General features: G+C 41.3%; 1 protein-coding gene across 1 annotated transcript in view; it reads right to left on the bottom strand.

Annotated features, from left to right (window-relative positions):
• Nucleotides 1-17,388, bottom strand: part of SLC12A5 (solute carrier family 12 member 5) — a 156,067-nt gene that overhangs the window by 54,619 nt on the left and 84,060 nt on the right. Inside the window, exons 8-10 of the mRNA XM_073559358.1 lie at nt 9,652-9,863; nt 9,325-9,489; nt 4,716-4,814 (exon numbers count right to left, since the gene is read on the bottom strand). Of these exons, the coding sequence (XP_073415459.1) occupies nt 4,716-4,814; nt 9,325-9,489; nt 9,652-9,863 (476 nt within the window). The remainder of the gene's footprint in view (nt 1-4,715; nt 4,815-9,324; nt 9,490-9,651; nt 9,864-17,388) is intronic.

Genomic DNA, 17,388 nt, shown 5'->3' with positions numbered 1-17,388 from the left:
TCGCCAAGAACAGAAGGATTGGCCGCCTGAAATTGGACATGCGATATCCTTATGTTCCCTGACATCATTTGTTGGGGACCTCCATATCTATTAGATTGTAGGTGAATTCAGCAAAGACAAGTCTAATGTGTATTGAGGCCATAAGGTTTTCATATATGTTTTAAACAATTCAAGATGGGGCTATTTTCCTTTGTCCATGATTATACACATTTCTGGCGGGCTTTTGTTGATACAGTTTTAAGAATTCAAATTAAATTTTTTGTCTTTTTTTGTGTGACGGGGGCTTAATATTTTTATATTCAGATTCTTAAACTGTAAAGCGCTGCGGAATATGTTGGTGCTATATAAACAAAGATTATTATTATTCTATGCAGGAAAGATGTATATCTTTGTACCGTGTTAGCCAGTAGATAGAAAAATATTCAGAATTGAGAGTCCTCAGTGGTTGATACCTATTAATGGCTAACTGAAAAGATGGAAACACATTGCAAGCTTTCGAGACTACTCAGGTCTCTTCATCAGGTATGTACTAGTACAAAATCTGAAGAGCACATATTTACTGTGCTGTATTGTGCATATATATGTGACTCTTCAGATTTTGTATTAGTCTATGCCTGATGAAGAGACCTGATTAGTCTGAAAGCATGCAATGTGTTACCATCTTTTCAGTTAGCCATTAAAAGGTATCAACCACTGAGGACTCTCAATTCTGAATATTTTTATTATTCTATGGTGATATTGGGTGAAAATGTAAAAAAAAATTACTTTAAAAGCACAAAGAGACACTTAAATTGCTTTTTAATGGCTTTCTTCTCTAAAGGGATTATGTCAGCAGGGTTTTGCTATGTAATCTGATAGTTCCAAGATGTAGGGGCAAAGACCCTGATTCCAGTTATGTGTCACTTATTAGGCTATATGTCTTTATTTTAATAAAATCAGTATTTTATTAGCAGGAGATAAATCGCTACAGGACAAGCCGACTCATGCCTCCTAGTCCAACATCGTCCCCAGCACTGATTAGCAGCCTTCTGTCAATATACAATGTACTCAGAAAGCTGCCCCTCCGTGCTGTGGGTGGAGTTATACAGGGCTCAGCATTCTGAGCTGTGCTAGATCTGCAGCAGAGAAAACTGTGATTCTATCTGCTGACAGATTCACTATAATAATTGTATCATAATTATTTTTATATATGGACTAAATACTGTAATTTAGACTAGTAGTGATTAGAGATGGGCGAACCCGGACAGGAATGTTCAGTGTTTGTACTGGATAGTCACTGTTCGGGCCTGAACACCAAACACAGACTTTCTGCTAAATCTGGTGCAGTGTTGGGGTAAGCAGAAAAAGAGAGAATTTTTTTTCTTTTCTTAGCTGTTCGGGAATCCATTGTTTTCATTGGGGTCAAGTTCTGGTGGAAGTTCGGATACTGTTCTGGTACCCAAACCAAACTTTTTAAAAAGTTTGGTCAGGTACCAGAATTCGAGCTTCCACCACTCCACCCTTCCCTAGTAATGACTTTAGAGCTCATCCAGGTCTGATAGGACACAGTAGTGCCTACATCTTCCTGACACCGTTTCTTGATTGTTAGTCTCCCGCTGGCCAGCACGCATCGCTGCATGTGGCAGCGGGAGAGCAACGATCAGCGAGCTCCCAGCGCTGTAAGCAGATGCTGGGAGCTGGTATCCCAAGGTAAATATCAGGTAACATTATATAAATTATTTAAATTTATTTGCATTTTGCAGTGAGAAATAAGTATTTGATCCTTCGGGCAAACAAGACTTAATACTTAGTGGAAAAACTTTTATTGGCAGTGTAAGGTAGCGCTGTCATTCAGATAGGGGACACTCGCTTGGCAGCCAAATAATCAGATCCGGCACGGGTTTTCCACAAAACAATCTCAGTCCATGCGGTTTATTCATGCATCATAAACCATCAAAGCAGTAGAAAACAGCATAGCGTCCATGTCCAGCCTGTGGTCACACAGGTTATGCAATGTTCCATACGCAGGCTCTTCAGCCTCACAGTCATATCACCCGTCAGGGTTCCCTCATGGCTGCTTCAGCTTACTGCAGACGTCCATTCCCTCCTCTGGGATCTCTCAGGCACTTGCAGCCATTAAACAGTGTTTCCTTGCTGTCAGGAAGGCAGCCCCATCTCTCTCAGACGGGACCTTCCAAAAGGGACCAACCAGGTCCAAGCATTCACTCCATGGACCTACCCTGGCCACCTTATATGGTCTGTAGCCACGCCCACCGGGTCACATGGCTATGACCTCATCACAGGTCCTTCAACCACTCATACACACTTTATAATAGCATTCTTAAACACACCCCCTGGGTGGGTTTGTAGGTAACTGGTCTGCCCATCTCACCAGCTACCTGGAGACTTCTCCCTGACACATTGGAACGAAAGATCAGCTCTGCTGATCAGCACATAAGCAAGCCTCCATCCCAAGTCCACCCACCTTGAGATACATAACGATCCTTTAGCACCCTGCTCCTGTTACCACTCTGGACAAGGCTAGCCGTTCGTCCTGGGACACCCACACAGCGGACACAGTGATCACTACACCACAGCAGTCAGACTTTTTTGTAGTTGATGATGAGGTTTGCGTACATGTCAGGAGGAATTTTGGTCCACTCCTCTTTGCAGATCATCACTAAATCATTAAGATTTTTAGGCTGCTGCTTGATAACTTCAACTCCTGTAAACCCAGCAACGACCCATTTTTAATGTCCTGGCGGATGGAAGGAGGTTGTCACTCAGGATTTTATGGTACATGGCTCAATCCATTCTTTCCATTGATGTGGTGAAGTATTCCTGTGCCCTTAGCAGAGAAACACCCCCAAACCATAATGTTTCCACCTCCATGCTTGACAGTGGGGACGGTGTTCTTTAGGTCATTGGCAGCATTACTCTTCCTCCAAACATGGTGAGTTAAGTTAATGCCAAAGATCTCTATTTTTGTCTCATTTGACCACAGCACATTCACTTACAGAATCATCCAGGTGTTCATTGACAATCTTCAAAATGACAAAAATCTTGGCACTCAAATGTGTGAAATATTCAGATACTTTTTATTTCGTGCATCCAGACAGAAAAGGTTAAACGTTTTCGGTCCACTATAGGACCTTCATCAGAACAATCTTGTCTACTGAAACAGATAAATCCTTTAACTACTAGTCAAAGAGGACAAAGTAGAGAATCTGGATAGCCTGTAAATGTGTTAGGTAGCTGGCATCTGGGAAGCATGTATGGACTGGACCGTCCAAATTTAGAACAGGCAGCTGTGCACTGTAGTGCTTCAGAGAAGAGACCTCCAGGGTCACCGGAGGGGAGACAGCGCTGATAGCAGTGGGTATACAACCTCTGGAGTAGTATAGCGCAAGTGACGTCCTGGTCTGTGGTCTGGCATTGGCAATCTTCAGACGGGCCTGCACATGTGCCTTCTTGAGAAGGGGGACCTTGTGGGCACTGTAGGATTTTAAACTTTTACGGCGTAATGTGTTACCAATGGTTTTCATGGTGACTGTGGTCCCAGCTACTTTGAGCTCATTTACAAGTTCCCCCGTGTAGTTTTAGGCTGATCTCTCACCTTCCCCAAGATCAAGGATACCCCACGAGGTGAGATTTTGCATGGTGCCCCAGATCGATGACGATTGAGTCATTTTGTATTTCTTCCATTTTCTTACTATTGCACCAACACTTGTCTCCTTCCTACCCAGCATGTTACTTATTATTTTGTGGCCCATTCCAGCTTCGTGCACGTCTATGATCTTGTCCCTGACATACTTAAAAAGCTTTTTGGTCTTGCCCATGTTGTAGAGGTTAGAGGCTGACTGATTGCGTCTGTGGACAGGAGTCTTTTATAAAGGTGGCTATGTAAGACAGCTGTTTTTAATGCAGGTAACGAGTTGATTAGGAGCGTCTAACTGGTCTGTAGGAGCCAGAACTCTTAATGGTTGGTAGGGGATCAAATACTTATTTCTCACTGCAAAATGCAAATACATTTATATAATTTATACAATGTGATTTTCTGGATTTTATTTTTGATATTCTATTTCTCAATGTTAAAATTAACCTACCTTTAAAATTATAGACTGTTCATGTCTTTGTGAGTGGGCAAGCTTACAAAATCAGCAAGGGGCCAAATAATTATTTCCTTCACTGTAAATATAGGTGGTACCTTCTGCGATGTACAGGGTGGGCCATTTATATGGATACACTTGGGTGGGCCATTTATAAGGATACACCTAAATAAAATGGGAATGATTGGTGATATCAACTTCCTGTTTGTGGCACACTAGTATATGGGAGGGGGAAAACTTTTCAAGAAGGGCGGTGACCAAGGTGGCCATTTTGAAGTCGGGCCACCCAGGTGTATCCAGATAAATGGCCGACCCAGTATATAAAACAGTAAGTTGTGAGAAGTCGGGCTTAGTGTGAAAACAAGATCTTAATAATAAGGATAGTGAGATTGAACATTAAGAAAATGTTACCACAAATTCTGAAAAATGTGTTTCACAAAAAAAACTTGATTTAGACCATTATATTTACTGATAACATATTCCTTAGCAATAGTGCCTGAACCAACTTGATAAGTCATATTGTACAAAAGCCAGTGTAAGGTTGATAAAATAGTAGAATACATTTTCCATTATATACTAAAAGGCATAATGTATAATTAAAATTATTCATCTATTGGTAAAGGATACAAACAAAAGATGTAGTGGCAATAGCCATTATAGTGCCAATGGGAATGGATTTTTGTGCATCACGGAGATCTCCAGACCTGTTAGAACCGGCCATTATTCCTGCGTGACAAAAAAAAGTGAGAACTGAAAGTAATTACGGGGCCAGATATAAGGTGATACAGTATAAAGAGTAACTAATGATAATGCCTTTGCCGTGATTCACACACATCCTACCATTCGCACTTTCATGCAGTTATCACCATTATCTTTAGACTCCTTATTTATTTGAAGGCGAGAATACATTTGGTTTAATTCTGTTGATTTAGTTTTCTTTTTTTTATTTGCCACATTTTTATTTGATCTACAAATATGACGTTTCACAGATTTTCAGAATACAATAGGAATATTTTGAATTTTCTAAAAAAACAGTCTATGATCTCTTTGTTTTTTATTGATATGTTCTTTTTAACATTGCTTTCAAGTGCTCGCTTTCAAGGAATTAGCTTTATAAATCGCTACACAGAAGTGATAACATGGATTCTCATTAAAGCTCAATTATCTCAAGCTGTGAAAAGTGATTAAAAATATTGTCAGGTTGAATATTCCAATGCTCAAATGACATCCTCCTACAGATGCTCTTCTCCTAATCAAAGAGGCCGGTGGAGCAGAAGAGTATCACGAGCCAATGAATGCCAACCAGATGAGAAACAAAATCACATTGCCTCCTCTTTAAAAGCTCAAATTAAGAATTCTGTAAAGAAGAGAATCTCGCACCATCTTTTTCAGTGAAGAAAATGGCTTTTAACCTCTTGTCGACCCATGATGAAAATATATGTTATGGACAGTGTTTCATCACAGTGATCTTGTGGGTGTTGAAAACTCATTGGCGAGAGTGAGGCTCAGTCACACAGCCAGGCTTCAAACGCAACATCCAGGATCAAAGATATCTTCCATTTCGGCAGTGGGCTAGTTTCGCACTAGCGTTTGAATTCCATTTTTCCTGTTCCCATAACATGAAGAAAGCCAATCTAGGACAGGGGCATGCTGAGCAGTCATTATGGCAATGGAAAGCTCAGCAGTCCAATTGGAGGCTAGGCTTTGCTGAGTTGTCAGTATCTTGAGTGACAGTTCAGCCATCCAATCAGGGCTGAGACGTGCCGGGGTTTCTTCCATGTGTCTACTATTCGAGTGAATACCTGGCTATTTAGCTGGCTCTCTGCCTCCAATTAGTGCCAGTTGTAGCTTTACTTACATGATGTGCTTGCTCTGTTCTCTGTCTTCCTGTATTTGATCTTTGCTGCCCGACCTTGGACCTTGCCTTTGACTATCTGTTTGCCTTACCCTTTAGTTTTGATCCGATACCTTACTGGAATTTTTACCTCGGACTGTTGCCTGACTACGCCTTTGCCTTATCCCTTTTGTTTATGACGAGCCTTCTTGGTATCTGACTTCGGACCTCTTGACTATCCAGCCTCACAGCTTGCCCGTGACCAGTGATTAGCATCACATCATTTTAACAGAAAAAAATGCTGTTCTTTTTCTGCCAAAGAAAATGACCGGATTTTTGGCAGAGCCTCCTTCAGCGCAAGTTTGAAAATAACCTTACACTCTGTGGTCTATATTGAACATCAGCAGTCACCGTGGCATGTAAGTAATTAGGCAGAGAGAGGGGCTGCCATCTTAGCAAACCAATCAGACCTTGATTGGCTACCTCTCTGCTTTACAAGAGTATTGCCAAGTTTTATAGGTGCTAACAACTCATAAAAGTTAAAGTCTTCTTATAAAACTAAAAGAGTTAAAAAAAAACTAAAATATTAGTCAAAAGAAAAACATAGGAAATAAAATATTTAGTATTGCTGCACTTATAACAATTTGAATTATAAAATTATTTTTAAGGCTGCACAGTAAACAACGTATCGAATTTAAATAAAAATTACAGAATTGTTGTTTTTTTAATACCTCTCTTCCTGAAATATTAAGTAAAAACCAGTCAAATAGTTGTATGATCCCAAAAATGGTACCATTGAAAGCATCAAGTATAAAAAAAGACCCAAGACACATCCTTCAATGAGAAAAAATTAATTAGTGCTGTTAATTATGACGATATAAAACCATTTTTTAGTCGCTTCTATTGTGCCTCAGTAGTAAAAAAAACCAAAAGCATAAATTTGGTATCTGTAATCATTCCACCCCACAGAATAAAGTTAACATGTCATTTATACGGCACAGTAAACATGAAAATGAAAACAAAGAAACAAAACCCAAACAGTTATATAATTGAATATTTTGATTGGGGTTGCACCCTCTCCCCCAACAAAAAAATAAATAAAAGTTAATTAATTATACTTCAAAATGATGCCACTGAAATCATACTACAGTGATAGTTAATAGTGGGGTACCACAGTTGCCAGTATTGGGCCCTCTTCATTGTAACATATTTATTAATGACCTTTTGTGGGGTTTACAGAGTAGAAAATTAATACTGAACTCTGCAGGGTAATCAACACGGAGCAGGACAATGTAATGTTACAGATGGACTAATGTGACCTGGAGGCTTTGGCTGAGAAATAGCAATTGAACTTTAATGTAGATAAAAGTAAGGTCATGTTAATGTAGATAAATGTAAGGTCATGCACTTGGGCAGAGGAAATAAAATGTATAAGTATGTACTAAATTGTAAAACGCTGGGTAAAATTGTCACCGAAAAAGACTTGGGCATATTGGTGGGCAGTAAAGTCCACTTTAGTGAAGAGTGTCAGCCAGCTGCTGCCAAGGCAAATAAAATAATGGGATCCATTAAAGGAGGCAGAGATGCTCATGATACAAACACAGTTTTGCGTCTATACAAGTCATTAGAGTGGCCACACTTAGATTAATTTGTACAATTTTGGTCCCCGTTGCATATGAAGGATATAACTGAACTTGAGCGGGTGCAGAGAAGGTCGACCAAGGTTAGGACTGCAAAACCAAGACAGGTCATCAAACTTTCGGTTATTCAGTTTGGAAATACCAAGCCTTAAGGGTGATCTTATAACAATGTACAAATATATGAGGGGACAGCACAGAGATCTTTTTAATGATCTTTTTACACCTAGGCCTGTCATGGGGACAAGGGGGAATCCTTTATGTCTAGAGTAAAGAAAGTTTAATCATAACCACAGAAGGTGATTCTTTACTGAAAGAGGAGTGAGGTAATGGATCTCCTGCCACATAATGTTGTATTGGTTGACTCACTATGAAAATTCAAGGAAAGAATGCTGTACTAGATTTTATGATGGGGCGTTGATCCAGGGAACTATTCTGATTGTCGTATGTGGAGTTGGGAAGGAATATTTACCTTAGTATGAAGCTATTAGTGTCTACCCCTTGGAGTTTTTGCCTTCCTCTGTATATATATACTAGCTGAAGAGCCCGGCGCTGCCCGGGCATAGTAACTAACTGTGTTTAGTTATAGCAAATTATAATTATCCTCCATCCCATAGTCCCGTGCCCATATACCCATCACACATCCTCCATCCCATAGTCCCGTGCCCATATACCCATCATACATATCCTCCATCCCATAGTCCAGTGCCCATATACCCATCATACATATTCTCCATCCCATAGTCCCATGCCCATATACCCATCATACATATTCTCCATCCCATAGTCGAGTGCCCATATACCCATCACACATCCTCCATCCCATAGTCCTGTGCCCATATACATATCCGCCATCCCATAGTCCCGTGTCCATATACCCGTCATAGATATCCTCCATCCCATAGTCCAGTGGCGGGGCTTGCAACCTATGATGGCATCAGCGTCGCCATGGCAGCCATTATGACATCATAATGAGGGGCGGGGCTTGACACGCACACACTTTTTCCCCAGTATGTAGATAGGGGCATTGTGACATCATAATGAGGGGCGGGGCTTGACGCGCATACACTTTTTCCCCAGTATGTAGACAGGGGCAAAATTGTTTGGTGAATTGGAACGCGCGGGGTTAAAATTTCGCCTCACAACATAGCCTAGGACGCTCTCGGGGTCCAGACGTGTGACTGTGCCAAATTTTGTGGCTGTAGCTGCGACAGTGCGGATGCCTATCCCGGACATACACACACACACACATACACACATACATACACACACACACTTACATACATACATACACACTTTGAGCTTTATATATTAGATTAGGCTAAAGGTTGAAATCGATGGACTTAAGTGTACCTTCAACCTTAAGGCTGTGTTCACACACAGCGTTTTTTTAGCAGTTTCTACTGCGGTTTTCACTATAAAACCGCTAAAAATAAGCTTCCCAGTCATGTCTATGCATTTTGCACTTTTTGTGCACATTGATGCGTTTTTTTACCGCGAAAAAACCGCATCGCGGTAAAAACGCAGCATGCTCATTAATTTTGCGGATTTTTCCGCGGTTTTGGCTTCTTCCATGCGGTTGGAAACCGCTGCGGAAAAAAACGCATCAAAAAACGCGCAAAAATAGGTGCGGTTTCTGGGAAGGGATTCAGGTTTTTGAGCAGAAATTTTCTGCAACGTGTGCACTTAGCCTAAGAATTGTAAAAAAGCTACATCAACACAAAAAAAGGCTATGGCTCTCAGAATGCAAGAAAGAAAAAATTACCTGTAACAGAGGGAAAATAAATTCCAACTAATAGTGTGAAGTATGTTGTCATGTCGCTAAAGACATATGGCTGGTCTATATTGCCCGGTTCTCCAGAAGGTACAGATTGCAAGCCACTTTTCTCCACCATGACGCCTTTGGTTAAATAGTTCGACCACACGTTGTCTGAAGAGTTAAATAGAAAAAGTACAGGATGATTACCCTTTCAGATATGAATCATGCACCTAATTTTCATTTCCACGTAATATTTTATCATTTCTGTCATTGTATAAAATGGTTTCTCCTTTTACTAACTTCGGCTTTTTATCTGCCTCTGTAACAACTCACCTTGGATTAGAGTGCTCGCCGCTCCAGGAATGCCCTGAATCTCTGTGACATTATTCTGAGAGAAGTACAGGTCACACGTCGCATTCAAGAACGGAGAGGAGCAGAAAAGAGCCCACAGCTTGGTGGTGACTGTCTCATTCCCAATGTCTATGAACTTAGCACAGATATCAAAACCTTTTCGGGAAAGAGTGCGGTTGCCAAGGATGCAGATGCTGAAAAGAAGTGAAGAAAGAAGAGAGCAGAAATTGTGCACATTAATAAGGAAATAAAGAATTACAGCCAAAAAGAAAAAAATGAAAAAGGGTTTCTGAATATTATTTTAGAACTGGGAGTGTTCAAAAATAAGGAGGTAAGCACTACTCGCGTTGCTCCAGCATTGCACCCCTCTGTTCCCGGTTGGAACCCGAAGTGATGATGTTTCATCCATCATTCTTGTTACTGCTCTGGCCAATCACTGCCCCTAGCAGTCACATATTTATGTGTAGCATGTGACTGTTGGGGCCAGAGATTGGCTATAGCGGTCATGTGAATGATGATTGGAATATCGTACAAGTAGGCTCCACTTTATTCAAAGAGTAAGTAATCTACAGTGGCATATAAAAGTTTGGCGACACCTGGTCAAAATGACTTATTTTGAACAGTTGAGCAAGTTGAAGATGAAATGATTAGTGAATGTGCCAGGGATTGCCTGTTTGTTATGGTATCCCCACATGTGTTGAGGCTGTCTTACATTCGCAAATCATGCAGCCGCAGGGACTGGAACATAATATAGAAGCATGCCCAAGATACTCGGATAACACCCGAGAGTGCTCGGATAAGACGTTATTCGAGTAAATTCGCCCATCACTAGAAATGATCTCCAAAAGACCTAAAGTTAAAGATGACACATTTCCTGTGTATTTTATGCAAAAAGATATTGTCATCGTTTACATTTTAAATATTACAAACAGGAAAATGGGCCTATGGAAAAGATGGGCACCCTGCATTTGTTAGTACCTTGTAGCACCCCCTTTTGAAAGTATCACAGCTTGTAAATGCTTTTTGTAGCCAGACAAAAGTTTTTCAATTCTTATTCGAGGGATTTTCATCAATTGTTACTTGGAAAATTCTTCCAGTTCTGTGAGATTCTCGGGGCGTTTTGCATCCTCTGCTATTTTGAGGTCTACCTCCAGATTTTCAATGATGTTCAGATCAGGGGACTGTGAGGGCCATTGTAAGACCTTCAGCTTGAGCCTTTTGAGGTAGTCTATTGTGGATTTTGACATATGTTTGTAAGAGATTGACAGTCATGTGCTTCTCTTTTGATTAGAAAAACAGTTATAACCTGTGTATCCAAAAAAGTTGTGTATCTTGCATAGAACCTTACAGGCACCAAGATGCACGCTTAATGTATTGCTATAATATGGGGATGACTTAATTTGTTCTGATAAAAGTATTAGGCTAGTTTCACACTTGCTTTTTTTTGCAGCGCGTTTTTCCCGCAAAAAAACGCATTGAAAAAACGCATACAAAAGCATACAACTGCTGCGTTTTTTTCAAGCATTTTTATGAGCATGCATGAAAAAAACGCAGCGTTTTTAAGCGTTTGTATGCGTTTTTAGTGCGTTTTTACCGCGTTTGCATTTTTTTCCAACATTTTTAGGTGGCCCCTCACTACCCAAACCATGACTTTACTAACCCTAACCCTGACCCTAACCCTGACCCTAACCCTAACCCTGACCCTAACCCTTAACCAAATCATACTTAACCCTAACCCAAACCCTAAACCCTAACTAACCCTAACCCTGACCCTAACCCTAACCCTGACCCTAACCCTAACCCTAACCCTGACCCTAACCCTTAACAAAACCATACTTAACCCTAACCCTGACCCTAACCCTAACCCTAACCCTGACCCTAACCCTTAACCAAACCATACTTAACCCTAATCCTGACCCTAACCCTGACCCTAACCCTAACCCTAACCCTGACCCTAACCCTTAACAAAACCATACTTAACCCTAATCCTGACCCTAACCCTGACCCTAACCCTTAACAAAACCATACTTAACCCTAACCCTGACCCTAACCCTAACCCTGACCCTAACCCTGACCCTAGCCCTAACCCTGACCCTAACCCTTAACCAAACCATACTTAACCCTAATCCTGACCCTAACCCTGACCCTAATCCTTAACAAAACCATACTTAACCCTAACCCTGACCCTAACCCTGACCCTAACCCTGACCCTAACCCTAACCCTAACCCTGACCCTAACCCTTAACAAAACCATACTTAACCCTAATCCTGACCCTAACCCTGACCCTAACCCTTAACCAAACCATACTTAACCCTAACCCTGACCCAAAACCCAACCCTAACCCTGACCCTGACCCTAACCCTAACCCTAAACCCCCTTAACTAACCCTAACTCCAACCCAAACCCCTAAATTCCATGGTTAAAAAAAAAAAACGCATATGCAAAAAAACGCTTACATGAGCATGCCAGTGCGCACATATGCGCATCCATAGGCTATAATGGCCATTTTTAGCGCAAAACGTGCGCATATGTGCGCATGCACTTTTTTGCAGGGCCAAAAAATGCAACATGCTGCGTCTGGAAAATCCAATCGCACACCCCAAAAAAACGCAGCGCATGAAAATCGCATACATGCGCTTACAAGCGCGCAGGTATGCGCACCCATGTTAAATATAGGGGAAAAAACGCATGCGCAGGTTAGCGTTTTTTTCCAGCGCTAAAAAACGCAAATGTGAAACCAGCCTTAGATATACGGAAAGGATAAGATTAGTACATAGGATATTAGGTTTAGATTTAGCTATAAGATAGGATTGGGTATAGTGCAGTGGTGGGAACAATAAGTTCAGGAAGCAGACTAATTCAGAATAGAAACAGTTAATGTGTTCAGAAACAGCCCCAGTGGTGTGGGAGGGGCAGGGCAAGTTATTTAGAGGAACACTTCCTTGTTAGTGCAGTAAGAGACTAGATGGAAAGACAGCAGTAGTTGGAGGTCTGATGGCATGAGGAGAACGGGCTGTTCAGCAGACAGAAAGCGTCAGCTATAAACTCGGAGCAGAGATTCCTGGAAAATCCAGGGCCTTCGATCAAAATGAAAAGCATGCCTCAATATCTTCCTAGACTATAACTAACCTAGACAAGTAGTCAACCGAGACTATAACCTAGTTATAGTCTTGGTTGACTACTTGGTTGCACCCCTATATTATACATATATTTGTTTGTATAATGCGGTGCACCAAAATACCTTTTCCCTTTCAATATCTTCCTAGGAGAGGAAGACGGATGGGCAATTGCATAAGGGAGTTGGGACAGGACTTATGCAAGCTGCAGAGCCGGATACAGTATCCCAGGGGTCAGAGATGACAGAGAGGCAAGGTATAGCTCAGGGAGAGTGAAAAGTAGACATCAAAACGTGCAGTGCTATGGACTTTGAAAACGGATAGGTTTGTGCCCAGTACTGCGTGTTTCAATATGATAAAAATTGGCAGTTAAGTAAACGTCTATGAAACAAATTTGATGCCCCCTAATGTGTGCGCGGTGGTTCCTGAAATTGAAGAACTGGAGCCAACAGAGGCCTGCAACCAAAAGGTGAGTGTTACGCACCACACGCATAGCACAGTAGTATTGGGATACTGTTAATTTGTAGGGTGCCAGGATTAGGGAACACAGTAGCACCTCGCCCATGACTATTTTACATGTAGAAGCCATCTTCTTTTCAACTTCAGCATTTTTACAGATGGTGTTATGTTTGCATCAAGAATTTGTTGAAATTTCATTGAATCCATCCTTCCCTGTGCCATTGGCTGTGACACAACCACAAAGGATGATTGATCCACCCCCATTCATAATGGTTGGTTAGATGTTCTTTTGCATATTTCTGATGCTGAATTTTATGGTGAGGTTGCAGGGGAGGTTTTCTTCTCATGACTGTTTCATGATGGCCGCATTATGGGCGGGTGTCTCTGAACAGTAGAACAATGTACCACAACTCCAGAGTATGCTAAATCTTTCTGAAGGTCTTTTGCAGTCAAGCAGGTGTTATGAATTGTCTCGATAGCAATCCTACAAACAGCTCTCACTGAAATTTTGCTTGGTCTTCCAGGCCTTATCTGGACTTCCACTGTTCTTTTCAACTGCCATTATTTAAATACATTTCGAATTGAGGAAAGGACAACTTGAAGACGCTCTGCTATCTTCTTATAGCCTTCTCCTGCTTTGTAGGCCTCCACCATTTTCTTTAGAAAATCCGTGGCTGCTGTTTTCTTTTTTACACAAAGTTAGAGGAGGCTGGGTTTTTCTAAAGCTGGGAAATTTGCATCAAATGGTCTTTCCTAACGATGATAGTGAACAAGCCATAACCCTAACAGGCTAATTAAGTTCTGAAACCTTGGTCAAAGTTACCTGAGCACACAAATCTTCAAGATTGACCAAACTTTGGCATTGACCCATTTACCCTTTTGTAATTTTTTTAAAAAAGACAATATTTTTTTTTGCCCAAAATACAAAAGAAATGTGTCATCTTTAACTTTAGGCCTTTTAGAGATCATTTCATCTTCAACTTGCTTAACTGTTCACAATAACAGTAATTTTAACCAGGGGTGCACAAACATTTACATGCCTCTGTATCATTCTTTTATATTTTCATGTCACCGGTTCCAGTGGAGCAGTGGTTATGTGTACGAACTACTGTTTCATTCGGTCGCCACAAAACTGTCAGAAATAGCCAAACCTCAAGCTATCATATATTATCCACCTATCCTGTAAAAAAGTGATAAACTGTGCTCCTGCTCCAACCCCTTTACCCTTGCAGAGTCATTATTTATTGACCATTCGTTTCTTTCTATGACAGTTCAGAAACTAAAAGGAGTTGTCTAATCCTCTTTCTTCTGGAAACAAATATTAGATTGACAACTTAGACCAATGTCTTGGTTGCGCTGCTTGTCTGAAGAGTGCCCTCTTCTATGGCGCAAGCAAAGACATCTTTATCCTTACAGCATCAAAGGAACTGCGGGCCACTAAAGGAGGCCAGAATCCAAAGATCTGGCCAGCTTCAGAGCAGCACTTGCAAGTTGTATAACAAACAGTTACATGCAAACGCTCCTTGCCCAGGAAACCGACCACCTCTCATAGATTGCAGAGATAGCCGATAACCTAGACAATGAGTAGTAAACTATATACCGTAATTAATAATCCCTCCATTCGTGACAATGGAGAAGATTTTTAATAAAAGGAAAGTTGGGTGTTTTTTCCAAGTACTTTTCGATATTACCCATTTAAGAAGTTGAGACAAACCCTCAGCTACTCTGCAGATTCAGAATTCTACCAAACAGCGTGCATAACTTCTCACACCTGAATTTTGTGAATAAATTCTCACACCAGATTTTTCATGTTTAGTGAAATGGGATCCTTATCTGCCTGGTTTTTGATCAGAGGATTTGTGCTGCAAACACTATGTAATGAATTATTTTCTGTCTAATATCACATTCTATAGACAATACTGTATACATGCAGATAAAGTGCACAGTTTACAGCTTTATTTCATTGCTTTTCTGTAGACATTTAATTTGAAACTTTATCCACCATGTGTTATCAAATCTCTCAGTGAAAGCCTTATTTACTATTTTTGGGTGGGTGAGGGGGATTTTCTGGATTCTGATAAGATCCAATCCTTTTTCTGGCTTACTCTTTGAATAAAGACTAGCCATGAGGTCACAGTTAAAGCTGCCTAATGGCTCATGCATGGATCATGGACCACAATATTCGGACTGTCCAGAGGTCTCCTGAAATGAGCATGGTGAAACCAGGTGTATGTGTCCAAATCTGCACTGCTGATAAAGATGGATGGCGGACGATATTCTTCAAAGCTTTTGTTTCAAACAGGTTAATAGTCTACGCGTTTCGAGGCCATGAAGGTGTAAGGCGGCCAGGGTGGTAATCAAGGCAACTGGCTTCACTGTTCCCACACCCTGACGCCTCACAGGTAAAACAACAAGTCCTTTCTGCTGTGTGTGTGATGTGTGCAGCAGAGTACTCACTTCAGTTGCTGGAGTCCCCTCAGTCTCTGTAACTCTAGCTTCAGGTTTCCAGGTTCCATTAAACACTGTAGAGTCATAGTCCTTTTCTAACAGTTCAACATTACTAATAACATGAGCACACATCACTTTGGCAGCACAATTCACACAAAGCCGAATATCCTTAACTTTCCCTGCCTTCCAGGCAGACTCCATTCTCACTGTAATCCTCTCTTTTCTCCCGGCAATCCCAGCCATGTCATCCGGTTCAATTATGGAAAGGTGCCGGCAATGCCAGCTCAGCTGCTCGCGCCCCAGTCTTAGACCCTGAATTCTTCCTGGGGATGGTTCCATTGAGCTGTGCCAGTTTATACTATTATCCAGCCTGGGGCCCCTAACTTCCATCCATAGACTTATCCCCATGGCCTGCCACTGTCAACTGCATGCGCCCTGCCTCTGGGCAGACCACCCGGGCTTCTGACACAACCAGGAAATATCCTGACTAAACTCCCCTGCTCTCCGCTGCCCCTCCCATCTAGTTAAGCCCTGTGCTGCCTGTCTCCTACCTTATAATACTTTCTATCTCTAGTCCTTAAATCTATAATGCCCCCTCTATTCTATCCCTAAGCCTATGAACAGTTCATGACAGAAACATTACATTACAGCACATGACATTACAGTGTGTAAGCATTCATAAACAATGAGGTGCTGCATCGGACTGTGTGAACAGCGTCCCAAAGAGAGAAAGCACATGAGGGTCCCCACCACCTCCTTACACTGGACCTCTTCCTCAGGACAAAACCTTACAAGTTGTAAGTTGTTGTTCTGAGGAAGAGTTTCTGCATGACTTTGAAATGCGTTGACTATTAACCTGCTTGAAATAAAGCTTTGAAGAACATTGTCCGCCGACCATCTTTATCAGCAGTGCAGAATTGGACACATACACCCGGTTTCACCATTATTCTCGGTCTTTGGACCCATGTCCTGCAGCAGCTGATCCATGCTTTTTACATGTTGCTTAGTTGCAAAAAGACAAGGTGAGCGTACCTCTCCTCTGTGCACCCCACATTTTTAACCAGTTAAGACCCTATTTGCGCTTTTTTTGCTCTCCAGATTTTCTACTTCTACTGACAGGAGCATCACAGTTTCATATATTTCTATGGGCCTGTCACGCTCAGGTTGGGAAAACCATGACCAGTCCATACATTGAGATGATGGACTGAGATCTGCAGACACCTGGATGAGTCCTCAAACTGGTTTCACACATCCATGAAATATGGACTGTACTTGAATCAGAAAACCTGGCCTGACTGCCGAGTCTCCTGACGTGCAATAACTGCTTCATAGTTGCTTATGGAGCAGTTAACTCGGGTCAGGAGACCCAGTGGTCGGACCTTCTGATCTGAAAATAGTCTGTATTTCACTGATATGTGCATCCTGCCTAAACATGCACGGTTAAATTGTACCCATCCAATCTGTGTCTTGAGCAGGTATTTAGATTTGCCGAATATTTTTCAAATAATTTTAAGTCAATTTCAAAACAGGCAAAATACAAGCAAAAGTAACAACGATAATGGTAAAAAAAAGAAACCAGTAATGATTAATATAAAGTATCTTTGCATTTACAGATTGGCCACCACACTTTTAGTATACAGCACTATATAGATGACATTTGTGTCTTCATTGCGAAGTACTTTTAATTATGGCTTC

Source organism: Dendrobates tinctorius, unplaced genomic scaffold (assembly GCF_039654945.1).
Source record: "Dendrobates tinctorius isolate UK_male_01 unplaced genomic scaffold, ASM3965494v1 ptg000270l, whole genome shotgun sequence".
NCBI lineage: Eukaryota > Metazoa > Chordata > Amphibia > Anura > Dendrobatidae > Dendrobates > Dendrobates tinctorius.
This window is presented reverse-complemented; position numbering and strand designations above follow the sequence as displayed.